Here is a 14,233-nt window from a genome sequence, read left to right as displayed (position 1 = left end):
TGGTTAAGTGTAGGGGGGAAATAAATCAATCAATCTGAGAGCTAAATTATGAGCTTAGAGTAAACTGAACTGAGTATAGAATTTTTTATTTTTTTGCACTGACCAGTAGTTTACTTCATCCATATGCATACTGTAATAGAGCGCCATCTAGTGTACTAACTGAACAATGTGAATTGAAGTCATTCAGACATTTATTTATTTTGCTTACACAAGAGACACTTGATTATTTTGCTTACAAAAGGAAGTCTCTTGGGGTTATTTTTTATATTAATTTTAATGATTATACTGGGCATACAATTAAAAATAGTTATTAATATTTTTTTCTTTCTGTGACGTCCTCTTTATGATCCCTGTTGGAAGAAGGTATTATTGAACCGCAAATGTGTACCACGTTTACATCTATAATATAAAGTTTAATGCAGTATTTAATCAGAATATAAGCATCTGTATTGTAAATAACTTTTAAATAATACAAAATAGTTACTTGTGATCAAAAAATAATCTGTAAACTATGAATGTACAAAAAATAATGTCTAAATGCTACTGTTATGTTCAAAATTATAAAAAATAATATATATATATATATATAACTCACCACTGACAAAAACTCCAAAGAGCTGTTCTCTGCCACTATTTTTTATCTGTAGTTTATATGGTCCAAAGTCTGTGTACCTGATGTTCAGGATGGTCAGAGATCTAGTCTGATTGTCCAGCTACAGTCTGTCTCTGAATTTCTAATTTCTTTTATTACACTGAACTTCTGTACAGATATAACTGAGATTTCCATTGATTTCAGCTATACAAATGTCATAAAAATGCCATCTAATGTTTTACTTTTTGTTTGTTTCAGTATGAAGAGTGATTGAATCTCCCAAATTGAAACGCAAAATTAATATCAAAAAGATTATATCGTGTAACCAAATTGCCTTGAGGAATAGAGATAAAGAAATAGCATACTGATTGACAGTATGACTGAACTCATAATGTAACACATATTAAACAAACAGCAGAAGGACATCACTAATTCACACGTTAACTTCTCAGACAAACATACATGAGTCTCATGTATGATCCTAACATATGATATAACTTAGAAACACATTGAAACAATAGATTAAATAACTCTTCAAAGTGTGACTAAATAATACTCACTATTGACAGTAACACTGTAGCTCTTTATGAAGCCACTGCTCATCTGTAGTTTGAGTCCAGAGTCTGTGGTTCTGGTGTTCATGATGGTCAGAGATCCAGTCTGATGATCCAGCTTCAGTCTGTCTCTGAATTTCTCATTACGCTGAACATCTGTACAGATATAAATTTGATCTCCACTGATTTCAGCAATGAAAGAGTCCTTAAAGCATTGAATGCCTTTAAAATTTCCAAGAAACAGCTGAATACTCATATCTTTGATGAGCACTTAACTGTAAAAATATATTTTTTATGCTTTCACTATTCCTTCATCTATGCTCTCATTGTTCCTCTCCTTTCTAGTTTGTACTATCTTGGATGACAAAGACTTCACAAGGTTCCTAGGAGCTCTATAGAATGTCACTGTAAAATCAACAGTAATATTAATGTTATTAAAGCATGTATAACCTGTTTTAAAATGTATGTTTAAAAACAACCTACCCTGAACAGCCACATTAAAGATCTTTTGAATTTCCCTGATCTGTAGTTTATATGTCCTGCATCTGTAGTCGTGATGTTTGTAATGGTCATTTCACCTGTGTGATTGTTTAGCTTTAGTCTGTCTCTGAATCTACCATCGCACTGAGCATTAGTACAGATCTTACTTGAAGTTAATCTTAATGTCATTAAAATGCATGTTTGCCTCGCATGATTATTTGTAAACTCTAAAGTGTAGAGAGAGAAAAAATCCCTCCATCACAGACATCTGTTTGATTACCTGGAGAAGAAACAAACTGTTAATCATAGCCACTTCTGGGATTTTGGACAGAAACAATTTTATTTTTTATTATCTTTTTTGCTCTCCTGATTAAAAAACAAAACAAAAAACTGACTGTCTGAGTTTAGAGTAAAGAAACCAAACAATAGTTTGCCATGGTTTATTAAGTAACTTCCTTCCTTTAAGGTAACATTTGTGTGTATGATTAAAGGAACACTCCACTTTATTTGTAAGTAGGCTCATTCTCCAACTCCCCAGCTCACCCCCCTCCTTTTCATTGATGACCAACAAGTTTCTATGTTTTTCCTATAAAACTTCTGCTTAACTTAATGGGGAAGCCATGGCCTAATGGTGAGAGAGTTGGGTTTGTAACCCAAAGATTAGGAACTACACTCCCATTCTGGCGGTCTTAGTACACGATATAACTACAGAAGAGTCAAGTTTTAAATAGGACAAATAACAAAACTCGTTGCTCATTTTTGAACGTGATGCTACATTGGTCTAATAGGATTCAATGATCTATGCTAAGCTATGCTAAAAGTGATTTTGCGAGAACTGGAGAACGGCTGAACGGATTTCAAAACGGTAAAACTCAACTTATTAACTTGGGGGGAGATGGAGAATAAATTAGACCTCAGAGAGACCATGTACCATTTAAAGAAATGAATGACATACACCTGCTGTGATTTGCCTTTTTTCTATTTTTTTTTGTTCTCTGTGAAACATACTATGAAATCATGCACTTTCTGTTGATGTTTTAAATGTTTCTGTTGTGTTCAAATGGTTTTTATTTAGATGTACTGTTCAGATTATTTATTTAATTAAATTATTTAATTAAATAAAACAAAATATTGAAGCTGATATGGGGGTAAAAAAAAAAGAAATCAGTAAAATCAAACAACACTGAGAGTTCATAATCAAAAAAGTGTCTGATAAAAATAACGTTTTTCAGAGGTAGATCAACATTTTTATTTAGAAAACATGATACTGTGAAATTTTATACGCCTATAGCAATATTAATTTAATACAGCAGAAAAGCAAGGCACCAGGATACAAATATACAACATACAAACAATCAGAAATGCTAAATTTGAAATTGGATGGTCAAATATGTTTTTATTACTGTGCGTCTCTTAAACACAAAGTAGTGTGTTTCTTTAATGCTCTAGAAAGCGATTAGTGTTAAAGTGTTTCACACTCCTCTGACGTATTTCCTCTGTCTGTGATGGAATCTGAAATAAAATACACAAAAAAGGAAAATACAGAAAACAGATCAAATTAAAACCATAATCATAAAAGGAGCAGTGGCTGTACACAGCAATGACCAATCACAAATGAGTGTTTTATAACAGTGATGAATCTACTCAGATCATTAGAAGAGGAATTAATATAATTTGTATAATACTAATAATGTAAAACCTAAAAGTGAAGTCAATGTGCTTAAGTGAAGTTTTTGATTTTGCACAAACACTGAATTTGAGATGAAACACAAAGCATAAAAAAAACACAAGTACGTCACATGGTTACAATTCTTTTTCTAAATGAAACCATAGTTTCTGTCACCATTAACATCTTGATACAGAACACAATTGAACTGTTTTTGAATTCATAAAGTGAAGCTCTTTTATGCTATTAGTTTATTTTATTGCCATCTACTTTATATGTTTTGTCAGTTATACACTTTTTATTTATGTTGTTTTGCAATTTTTGTTTTAATTGTATGCAGAAACACCGCAAATGCTTACAAAACATGAATGTAGTACTAAAACTGAACTTTACAAATGAAGAATCTGAAATCACATGATTAACTAATACTGTCTCTCCTTCAGTTACATTTTTACATACTGAACTGAATGTTGTCACAGAAAGAAACAGAAACTCACATTATTTCACAGAAATACTTACACTTTTGATTTTTTCGTTTATGCTTCCTGCAGAACCAAATTACACCAACTGCCAGGATCAGCGCTGCCAGCACTACACCAACAAATACTACCATCATATCACGAAAAATTGTATTCAATGCTGGAGTGTATCCAGGTGAATCTGTAGAGGATTGAAGCAGACAGTCATTATTATTCGTAAAAATAGTTTTAGTCACGTTCATACCCTTTTTAGTCTAGTCAAGTTTTAGTCAACTTAGTCTTATTTTAGTCAGAATTATCTATGACTATTTTCGTCTAGTTTTAGTCGATGAAAACTGATGACATTTAGTCTAGTTTTAGTCAATGAAAATCGTATTTTAGTCTCTATTTTTTCTTTTTTTAAAGTTTATTTACAGATTAAACCTTGTGTAAGTAAAAGTATTATTTTTTTTTCTTATGGTTTTCGTAGCACAAGTTGATTTATTTTATGAAACCGTCCAAAAATCACTTTGACATCTGTGACGCAAAAGCAACTTTTTCCACCTTTGATCACAAGATGTAATTAGTGTGCAACGTGTTGAAAAACGTCGAGTAATGAACAATACAGTTGATGGGAAAGCCTCTGTGCTTCGAAAAGCTTCCTTTCCTATCACTACTAAAAAGTGCAAATAAAATGCATGTGTCGTTTCTTCTTTTTCTCCCAAAGATGAACCCCGGGTGGCTGGCCATCGGTCCCTTCATCTGTGTCAGACTTAACATTGTTTGTAGTCGTCCTCTAAATATTCCGCGAGTGTGGCTTGAGAAAGTGACGTGACGGCTACTGGGCATGCGCACATTAATTTAACATTATAACATTTTGTTTCGTCTCCTTTTTGTAAACAAAAATTAAGAGACATTTTAGCATAGATTTTATTTTGTAATCCACATTTAGTCTTGTTTTTATATACTAAACACTAGTGAAGTGATCTAAACACACATGCTTTTAAATAATCTTTAAATACCTCACCATGAACAGTAACATTGAAGATCTTTTCGCTGCTGGGGCGGTCTAAAATCTTCAGTTTATAAAATCCAGCATCTGAGGTCATTATGCTTTGGATGGTCAGAGAACCAGTCTGATTGTCCAGCTCCAATCTGTCTCTGAATCTCTTAACACACTGAACATCTGTACAGGTCTTGCAGAATTTTCCAGTGATTTGTGCTAAGCGAATGTCATTAAAATACCATCGAATTCTGTCTTGTTGGTTTGTTTTAACACCAGAGTGTAGAGTGACACAATCTCCCTGCACCACAAACAATGCAATTTCTTCAACACCAAACACACCTGAAGAAGAAACAAACAGTTAATTATAAAATCACCTCTAGTATATTGGTGCCAGTGTTGAGAAAAGTTACTTTTAAAAGTAATGCATTACAATATTGCAAAAATTATGTTACTGTTTATGGAAAGTAATGCATTACATTACTCATTGCATTGCACTACTTTTTAAATCTGGCCAGGGCTTGCTTGTTTGTTTTTATTATAAAAACATATATGTTTGTCAAATGTAACAGGCCTTTCACACCAAAAGCATCAGACTAAAGGAAAAGTAAATTCACATCTGTACAGCAGACTCTCTCTCCACTCATTAGCAATAAAAAGAACAAATATTAGTTTTTCTTAAGTAATTTGAGTAAAAGACATTGGTTAATAAGTGGTTAATAAATTGGTTAATAATTTGTATTATGTAACATTTAATTATTGTAGGTTTGTGTCATAGGCTATTCTGAATTGTATGTCACTGTTTTTATTTATATTGAGGAATTCTGGCCACTTTTTATTTATTTATTTTTATTTTTTTTACATTATAATGTCTTACTCTCGATTTTTCTCAACATGGGAAATGGAGAGCTTTCAGTCAATAATTCGTCACCTTAGAATTATAAGGTACTATCTGACATTTTTGTCAAAATTGAGTTATTCACATATTCTTATTCTGAGTTATTTACATTATTTGATGCTTCTTATAATTCTAAAGTGATGATTTTATTATTATTATTATTTTTTTTTGTAAATCATAAAGATCATAGGTAAATAAATGCAATTCGATTTATACATATTCCAAACAATACAGAAACGTGAGAAAATAGTATATGAACATAACTGAAACACAAAAATCACTTTTTTTCCCCAAAACAACTATTTTGTTGAAGGTACATCTTGTGTTCAGTGTATGACAAAACAGCGTCATCACAAATGCTGCTATTTTACTTATAGAGATGCTTAACTTATATTTTACTAATCACCACATTTATTCCACATTATGCCACTGGATTTCTGTGTCTGTCCTTGTACTTCAATACACGTGCACTGATTACTATATACATGCAGTATAATGAAACTGAAAGTGTGTAGATTGTAACAAAACTTCTTACCATGGTGTAGTAAAACACACGCTGATACCAAAACAACGAGAAGCCTCATTTGTACCGACTTTTCCAAAAAACAAAAAACAAAAAAAAAACTTCAGTGCAATAAAAGTGAACTGTTCCTTGCTTTGATGCGGTCATGTAGATGTAGATGATAGTGACGCTAGATTCGACCACGCTGCACAATAGCCAGAGAAGCCCTGGTGTCAAGAGATGTTATTAAGCAGTAGGCGGAGCATACATGTGCGTGGAATTCATAATTGTAATTTTCCATACTATCAACATGGTTCACTAAACAGAACACGAATTGTTAGCATTATGTATCAGATTACAATGCTTTTATCAGTTTGCACGTTTTGTACAGTCATCCCTGACTGTGATTTCACGATTGCAGACATTCTTTGTGTGATGTTAAATTAGGATGATAAACTATAAAGCAGAGTGAAGTTCAACTATATTCCTCAAGGAACACTTTCACGCTCGTCTGTGGTCTACGATTCCTGTTCATTTAGTAAATATAAGCCAAATAGTTTTAAGAACAATCATGCTAGGATAGCCTACATGAAATATGAAGCACAGAAGCAAGTTTATTTCATTTGAAGCTTTTAAATGATAACAACTAATAACAGACGCGGTTTTAAATCATTGTAACTTACTGCGCAAGCTACACCACAATGAACTGAGATCAATGTCTCATTTTTTTTCTTTTTTTAAGATATATGCGAATGCAGCAATACATGATATATTGGTGTTTTTCAAGTCAGTTGCAGGTTTACTGTTGTCATCAGTGTTTCTTAATAATTAACTAATTATAAGCATTGTGAGTTCAGATGCAGAATCCCAAAAATCGGTCGCTAAAATCCCAGCCTCAGCCCAGAAATTTTTACGAGGCTTTTGCATCTGAACTCTTCATATATTAAATTAAACCTGCTGATATAAGAAGCGTGCAAACTAATGAAACTCATGAATATGTATGCTCCGCCTACAGACATCAAAATATTCAGAAATCGAAAATTTTGTCATTTCTCGGAATTACAGTAATTACTACTTTGCGCGAATGCAGCTTCACTTACTGTTTGATTAAGTGCGCGATTCCAGCTCTTGATATTGCTTAACCCTTGTGCATTGTTTCAATTTACAAGCTTTCATTATGTTTCTTGGCTGAAAACAGCCACTACTTTAAACTGCTGTAAAAATGTATCAGATAAATATTTTTTTTTCACTTTTTTTTGCATAAATCTATTAATCAACCTCAGTCCTGCTCAAAAATACTAAATGTTAAAAAAAAAAAAAAAATCAGGATTTTAACTCTTTAATTGCCAAATTCCTAAATGATGTCACTGATTTTGGAAGAAAAAACCCCCACAAAATTACTAATTTTCAATATAAAAGGTAATTGTGGCCTGGATTTTTTTTTACCTTTTTAACAGTCTTGGACATGTGAAAGATTAGTAAGAACATTGGCTTTCATGCATTTGTTAGTTTTGGCGCAGCATCAGATTTTCTTTTTTTCTCCCTCATTTATTGTTTGTGGCTGTTTTTGCCCCATTGACTTCCATTATTTTATGATTGCAAAGCCATGACACCATATAATGCTGAATTCTTGATTGTTTGTGGTTTTCCCTGTTGGGAAGGGGTCAAATTTGTAAATTGTACTGTTGATTATCAGTTGGCCCCATTAACCCTTTAGATAGGCCTTTGCAAAAAAAAGCTTAGTTTTACATAGAGTTCTATGGAGTTTAACGGCATATCATAGTGTGCGTGTAGTGTAGTGTAGCCAGTAGTGGCTGTTTTCAGCCACGAAACATAACGAAAGGGTAGTAAATTTGCCCACAGTGTACGGTTGAGTTTTCGAAAAAGTTGTGGCCAAATTAAGACTCAACAGCACCCCTCAGTGGACGAAAACGTCCCTAACAACACATAACGGTTAAAGAGTCAAAACAAGTTTTCTGAAGATTCAGGTAAAATGCTTATGTAACTGTATAAGTCACAGACAGTGTACAGTGTACACGTACAGTGTTCTTCTATTACAATACAATACATTATTTCCAACTAGCTGTTATTGACACACTTTAATGGGTAAACCGATTTGACAGACGTATGGATTGTGTAATGGCTGCTTCATCTGACGGTGCAGCTGCATTCTTTTTTTTTACTAACCCCCAGATGGAAATGTTTTCAACACTCTCAAAGTTTTGATTCGTTTCCTGGAGCAGTACTGGTAAGTCTTATGGGGTTTCATTTTCCTACATTATCACGTGGCGAAAAGTATAGTGAAAGTGAAAGCATTTACTAGACCAGTTTGGTATAAACCAGGTCATTTACAAGAAACCTTCCGTCTTGCCTTACGTGTCACGCTTTGTCACAGTGCTGACAGACCTTTATTGTAGGTACTTCCGACCTCAGTTATCCTGCAGTACTCTCGATGGACGGCTGCCAATTTTGACAATAAAATGAAACTGTTTTGTTAAACTTGACAATAATCATTAACATATCAAACATTATTTAGACTTACATGATACCGTACCCTGCTGCCATTCAAATAATAATAATAATAATAATAATAATAATAATAATAATAATAATAAATTATATAAATTAATATAACAAAAAGGGCAGTCTTGCTAGAAGTCTTTATGAATGGGTCAATGAATCGTCATACTAAAATACACACTAAAATTCTTGAGAAAATTCTTAAAATTTTTAGAGTAAAGAGTCGTGTCAATTCTTTAGAAATGCATGTTCATTTGTATATGTAGCAGAACAGGAAGACATTTTAACCTCAACCACATACAGTATGTGTGAATTCCCAACACTATGCACTCAACAGGTCAGACTACTTCTTTTAAGTACACCGACTGCATGTTTCAGTTTGACTCATCTGCTGATGCCACACTAAAAACCAGTACTAAGGAAGTCTTTTTATTTTTATTTTTATTTTTTACTAAATGATTACAAAAACATTAAAACAGCAATTTACAATTCATTTTACCATTATATTTAGGTTATAATCACACAGTATTCCACTGTTTTACGCCTATATATTTAACACCTACTTAAAAAAAAACACACAGTCAGTTAAATATGTAAAAATAGATGAGGAGGGTCTTCATACTCAATTGGGGGAGGATTCACACACTCGGTTAACAGGTTGATGGGAGGATAGTTATTAGATCAGACTCTTATTGAACTATCGGAGGATGTTTCAAGTCATTGTTTTGTTCTGTATGTACTGGTGTTGTCAGATTGGTAAGTTAAAAAAGCATTTTATTGCTTAATATAGCAGTTATTTATTTTTTATTTTTTATTATGATGTGTGAAATGTAATAAATGTTGGGGTAAAAGGTAATGGAAAATAATGAAAATGCAAACTCCATTAATGGAGACTCGGAATTTCCAGGCCATTTTTTAATCTAAATTTCAAATACTGGACATACTAATGTAAATGCTGCATCAACCAACAATAAAAAAAAAATATATATGTGCAAATGTTTTCTTTTTTTATGACTAACAAAAATCATGAAAATATATTGCTCAAAAAGTGCAGGGGTGTCCAAAACCAGTCCTGAAAGGCCACTGTTCTGCAGAGTTTAGCTCCAACTTGCCTCAACAGACCTATGTTTTAGCATCAATAAAAATTTACAGAATTTATGTTTTGTGCCTCTGACTGTTATGTATAAATACCTACATATAAACAATGAGACCAGGCTGTTTAAGTACATAATTCCAAGAGGACAACACTAAGTCATACCTCTCAGAATATTCTGAGTTTACAAGTTGTAATTACGAGTTCCAGAGCATGTGAAGGTTTTGGCATTGATGGTGTTGCAATAACACATAATTCAGCTGTAAGTAAAATGTCACATGTTGTCATCTCAAAATTATGGAAACTATGACATGGTGTAAAGGAAGCTAAAGACCTTGATTAGCTAGTGCATGTGTATGTAATTGGGCTTGGAGCTAAACTCTACAGCAGTGTTTCCACCAACAAGTTGTTGGGTGTATCGTGGAAAATTATCAAAAAAACAACAACTTCCTATCTCTATTATGTGGAGTGTAAGTGCAAGGGTCTAATGATATATAAAGCCAAAATAACTGATGAAAATACCTAAATCTTATGGCAGAAAAAAGATTGGGAAACACTGCTCTACAGGAAAGTGGCCCTCAAGGAGCAGGATCGGACACCCACTGTCTGCAAATACAGACCCATTTTTTTCCGAAACAGATCAATGTTTTGACCAGTCACGTGTTTGTTATTTAGATTCAGTGAACATGTTCTTCTAATATCCATGCTCACCAGGTGTGTTCGGAGAATTGGTGTCAGTGATGGAGGGAGATTCTGTTACTTTACAAACTAATATTACTGAAATATGTGAAGATGACGACATACAGTGGAGATTTGGAGCTGAAAACTCTCTGATAGCTGAAATCAGTAGACTTGCTGGAATCTTCAACACTGATGTTTCTGATGGGAGATTCAGAGACAGACTGCAGCTGGACAAACAGACTGGATCTTTGACCATCACAAACATCACAACTGAGCATGCAGGACTCTATGAACTACAGCGAACTGCAGAGAAGCTGTTATTAAAAACATTCAGTGTTTTTGTCCATGGTGAGTAGAGATCATGAGTTCTGTCCTTTATATAGTCTTATTTGCCAACTATTTACATATTAAAATGTTGAATCATTTTATATTTTGAGATCACAGAATAGCTTACTGATTGTTATCAGACTAAACACTCACTCTCATGTTTTCAGCTCATCTGCCTGTTCCTGTCATCAGCAGTAACTCTTCACAATGTTCATCATCATCATCATCATCATCATCATCACAACAGAATTGTTCACTGGTGTGTTCAGTGTTGAATGTGATTGATGTGACTCTCTCCTGGTACAAAGGAAACAGTTTATTGTCCAGCATCAGTGTGTCTGATCTCAGCATCAGTCTCTCTCTACCTCTGGAGGTGAAATATCTGGAAAACAACACCTACAGCTGTGTGCTCAACAATCCCATCAGCAACCAGACTCAACATCTGGACATCAATCATCTCTGTCACACATGTGCAGGTACAACAGTTATAATTTTAGTGTTTATGTACACATTTACTTTATGTGTTTAATTTGTTTAATATTTAATGTTTCTCTTAATCATCACAGCACACTTTCCTTCAGGCCCTTCAGATTCAGCATCTCTGATAGTGCTGAGTTCTTCTGCTGCTGCTGGATCTCTCTTGATTGTAGTTGTAATTGGGATCTTGTGGATCCACAGAAAACAAAGAAAAACAAATCAAGAAGGCAAGTGTTTCCTAGTGCTTTCAAACAGCTTTCAATTAAAGTAGTAGTTCACTTTTAGAACAAAAATTTACAGATAACGTACTCACCCCCTTGTCATCCAAGATGTTCATGTTCAATTTATAGGAAGAAACTGAAATGTAGTTATTGGCTGACTTGGCAATTTCCGTATACTACACTCATATCGGGAACATGGCCACATTTGTATATTGACACTGGATCACAGTCTTTGCTCGTTTCACTCTTTCTCAAATTGCATTAAAGACACTGGAAGTATGTCAGTGCTGTTTTTAACAATTGTAGCCTTAAACATATTTATTACACACATTAATGCTGCTTTGCAGTACTATATAACATACATTGTGAAGAAACAGATCCAGTTAAGATTGTGTTTTTTTGCTATTTAATGCATCTGGTAATTTTGTTGAAACAGATGAGACTGCTGATGAAGAGATTACTTACGCTGAACCAACTTTCTATAAACGAGATGCACCGAAATTGGTAAGATTATTTATTTATTAGATGCCTTTGTGTTTTTGTCTGTATAATGATCCAACACACACACACACACACACACACACACACACACACACACACACACACACACACACACACACACACACACACACACATGTTGGGTTTACATGTTTTATGGGGACATTCCATAGGCGTAATGGTTTTTCTACTGTACAAACCGTATTTTCTATGGCCCTACACCTACCCTACACCTAAACCTAGCCCTCACAGGAGATTGTGCAAACTTTTACTTCCTCAAAAAAACTCATTGTGCATGATTTATAAGCCTGTTTCCTCATGGGGACCTGAGAAATGTCCCCACAAGGTCAAAATCTACTGGTATTCCTATCCTTGTGGGGACATTTGGTCCCCACAACGTGATGAATACCAGGTGCACATACACACACACACACACACACACACACACACACACACACACACACAAAATAGCACCATAGCAGATATTTTTAAAAGCTATCAGATCATCACGCAATGCAATAAACACTGGCACATATACTGTAATATTCATAATACTCATTGTATTATAATTATTGTAACCAACAAAATAAGTAAATAAATAAATACACTTACTAATTAATTTAGATTTATACATCAAAACTTAAACAAGTTCATTCAAGCAAACAATATTGTGTTAAATAAACTTGAAGGCAGATTATTAAGTTTTCACCATAGTTTTCACCACTGTGCTTACATACAGATGAATAAAAACTTTAATTATTAAATTAAAACGTACTGTACCTAAAAGTAATAAAAAAAACTGTACTGTACTTGAATGTAAAGATGTACAGTAAAAAATGTACAGTAGGCCTACTTTATTAAAAAAAATACACAGGTATCATTTAGCCACCTTGCAAACTTTTGAACAGTGTTTTAACATTAATGTATATTTAATTCAATGATTTCTCTGCATACCACTAGAGGAAGCCCGCATACCACTTTGATAATCAGTGTATTAAAGTGTATTTTCCCTTTTTTATGTTTTCTATGAAATACAACCAGAAAATCGAGGGTGTATGATGTCATTGTCAGGTGACGCAATGACATAGTCTGTAAAACTAGTTAAAATTGCTTATTTCTCTGGATTTAAACATAAAACATTTGGGATAACGTACACAAGTCAGCAAAATAAATAACACTCTTCTACTTGTTTTTAGATATTTTAATAAAAAATCTTGCATATTGTGCCTTCGATAAATGTACATTCTTGTATGAAAATACAAGTTTCTTAGTATTGTTGTATGTTAGTATGCTAAAATTGTTTTATTTAGTATATGTAACATATGGAATAAGCAAGTAAAACAAGGTTATTGTCAGTACTAGCGTTAACATGAGTGTTGCTCCTAATGTGCCACCAACAGACCAAGCACAACTGAAACCACACAAAAACTCAAACAGAAACTCTTCTAAATCTTCCATATAACCTTCCGAAATCTTTTGAAAACACATAATATAATGTTTTATTTTAACATTTACTCTCCTCAAAATCCAGCTGGAGCATCTTCAGCATCTTAAATAGTTGATGTCACTGACCACATAATATTTAGGTAAACAGGTTAGATCTTTCCTGTAAATCGGTCAGGAAGTCATATGACACAAATAAAGAAATGGGTCACAGGTCTGTTCTAAGAAAGTCAAGGACCCTAACCATACAATTGTGCAAAAAACAAAAAACAAACTAAACATAAATTAAAAAAAACTCACACTTCAGCTATGGCCTGTGTGGGTCCTAATGCCCCAGTATAGTGATGGGAACACTATTCTGCAAATAGTCACTATTTTTAATATGAAACAATAACCCAAGTTCCTGACTAGGCCTGTCCCAGGCCAAATTATTGGCCCATAAAAAAAAAAAAAAAAAAAAAAAAAAAACATGATTTCACATTGAATCTTGAACAATCTTTGTGATGTCACATGTTTAAAATTTAAAATGTGTGTACATGTGTGATGTGACTTTTTACAGACAGTTAAAGATGAGGATCATGTGGTGTATGCACCAGTTTGCATTAGAAGATGTTCGTGAATCTTTTCTAAGTAAGGAAAAGGAAAGGACGTGACGTGAGGCCAAGTATGGTGACCCATACTCAGAATTTGTGCTCTGCATTTAACCCATCCAAATGCACAAACACACAGCAGTGAACACACATATTGCTATCACTGCGGCACCCAGGGAGGTTGCCTGAGTTGGGGTTCGGTGCCTGGTTATTCACTCCCCCCACCAACA

The 14,233-nt window shown here is 33.7% G+C and overlaps 1 protein-coding gene across 1 annotated transcript; it reads left to right on the top strand.

Annotated features, from left to right (window-relative positions):
* Nucleotides 1-10,297: 10,297 nt before the first annotated feature.
* LOC141338004 (SLAM family member 9-like) lies at nucleotides 10,298-14,032 on the top strand. The gene is made up of 6 exons (XM_073843577.1): nucleotides 10,298-10,370; nucleotides 10,481-10,795; nucleotides 10,942-11,244; nucleotides 11,356-11,478; nucleotides 11,909-11,976; nucleotides 13,973-14,032. The coding sequence occupies exons 1-6, from the start codon at nucleotides 10,298-10,300 to the stop codon at nucleotides 14,030-14,032; spliced, it is 942 nt and encodes a 313-aa protein (XP_073699678.1).
* The last annotated feature ends 201 nt before the right edge of the window (nucleotides 14,033-14,233 follow it).

The sequence above is a fragment of the Garra rufa genome, chromosome 7 (genome assembly GCF_049309525.1).
Source record: "Garra rufa chromosome 7, GarRuf1.0, whole genome shotgun sequence".
NCBI lineage: Eukaryota > Metazoa > Chordata > Actinopteri > Cypriniformes > Cyprinidae > Garra > Garra rufa.
This window is presented reverse-complemented; position numbering and strand designations above follow the sequence as displayed.

What these genes read in the sequence shown, in the direction of transcription:
- LOC141338004 (XM_073843577.1), top strand. Translation starts at nt 10,298, where the DNA reads ATGGCAGAAAAAAGATTGGGAAACACTGCTCTACAGGAAAGTGGCCCT. An exon ending in AAGAAAAACAAATCAAGAAG is followed by an intron (nt 11,479 to 11,908) that starts GCAAGTGTTTCC and finishes TTGTTGAAACAG; the next exon opens with ATGAGACTGCTGATGAAGAG. An exon ending in AACGAGATGCACCGAAATTG is followed by an intron (nt 11,977 to 13,972) that starts GTAAGATTATTT and finishes GACTTTTTACAG; the next exon opens with ACAGTTAAAGATGAGGATCA.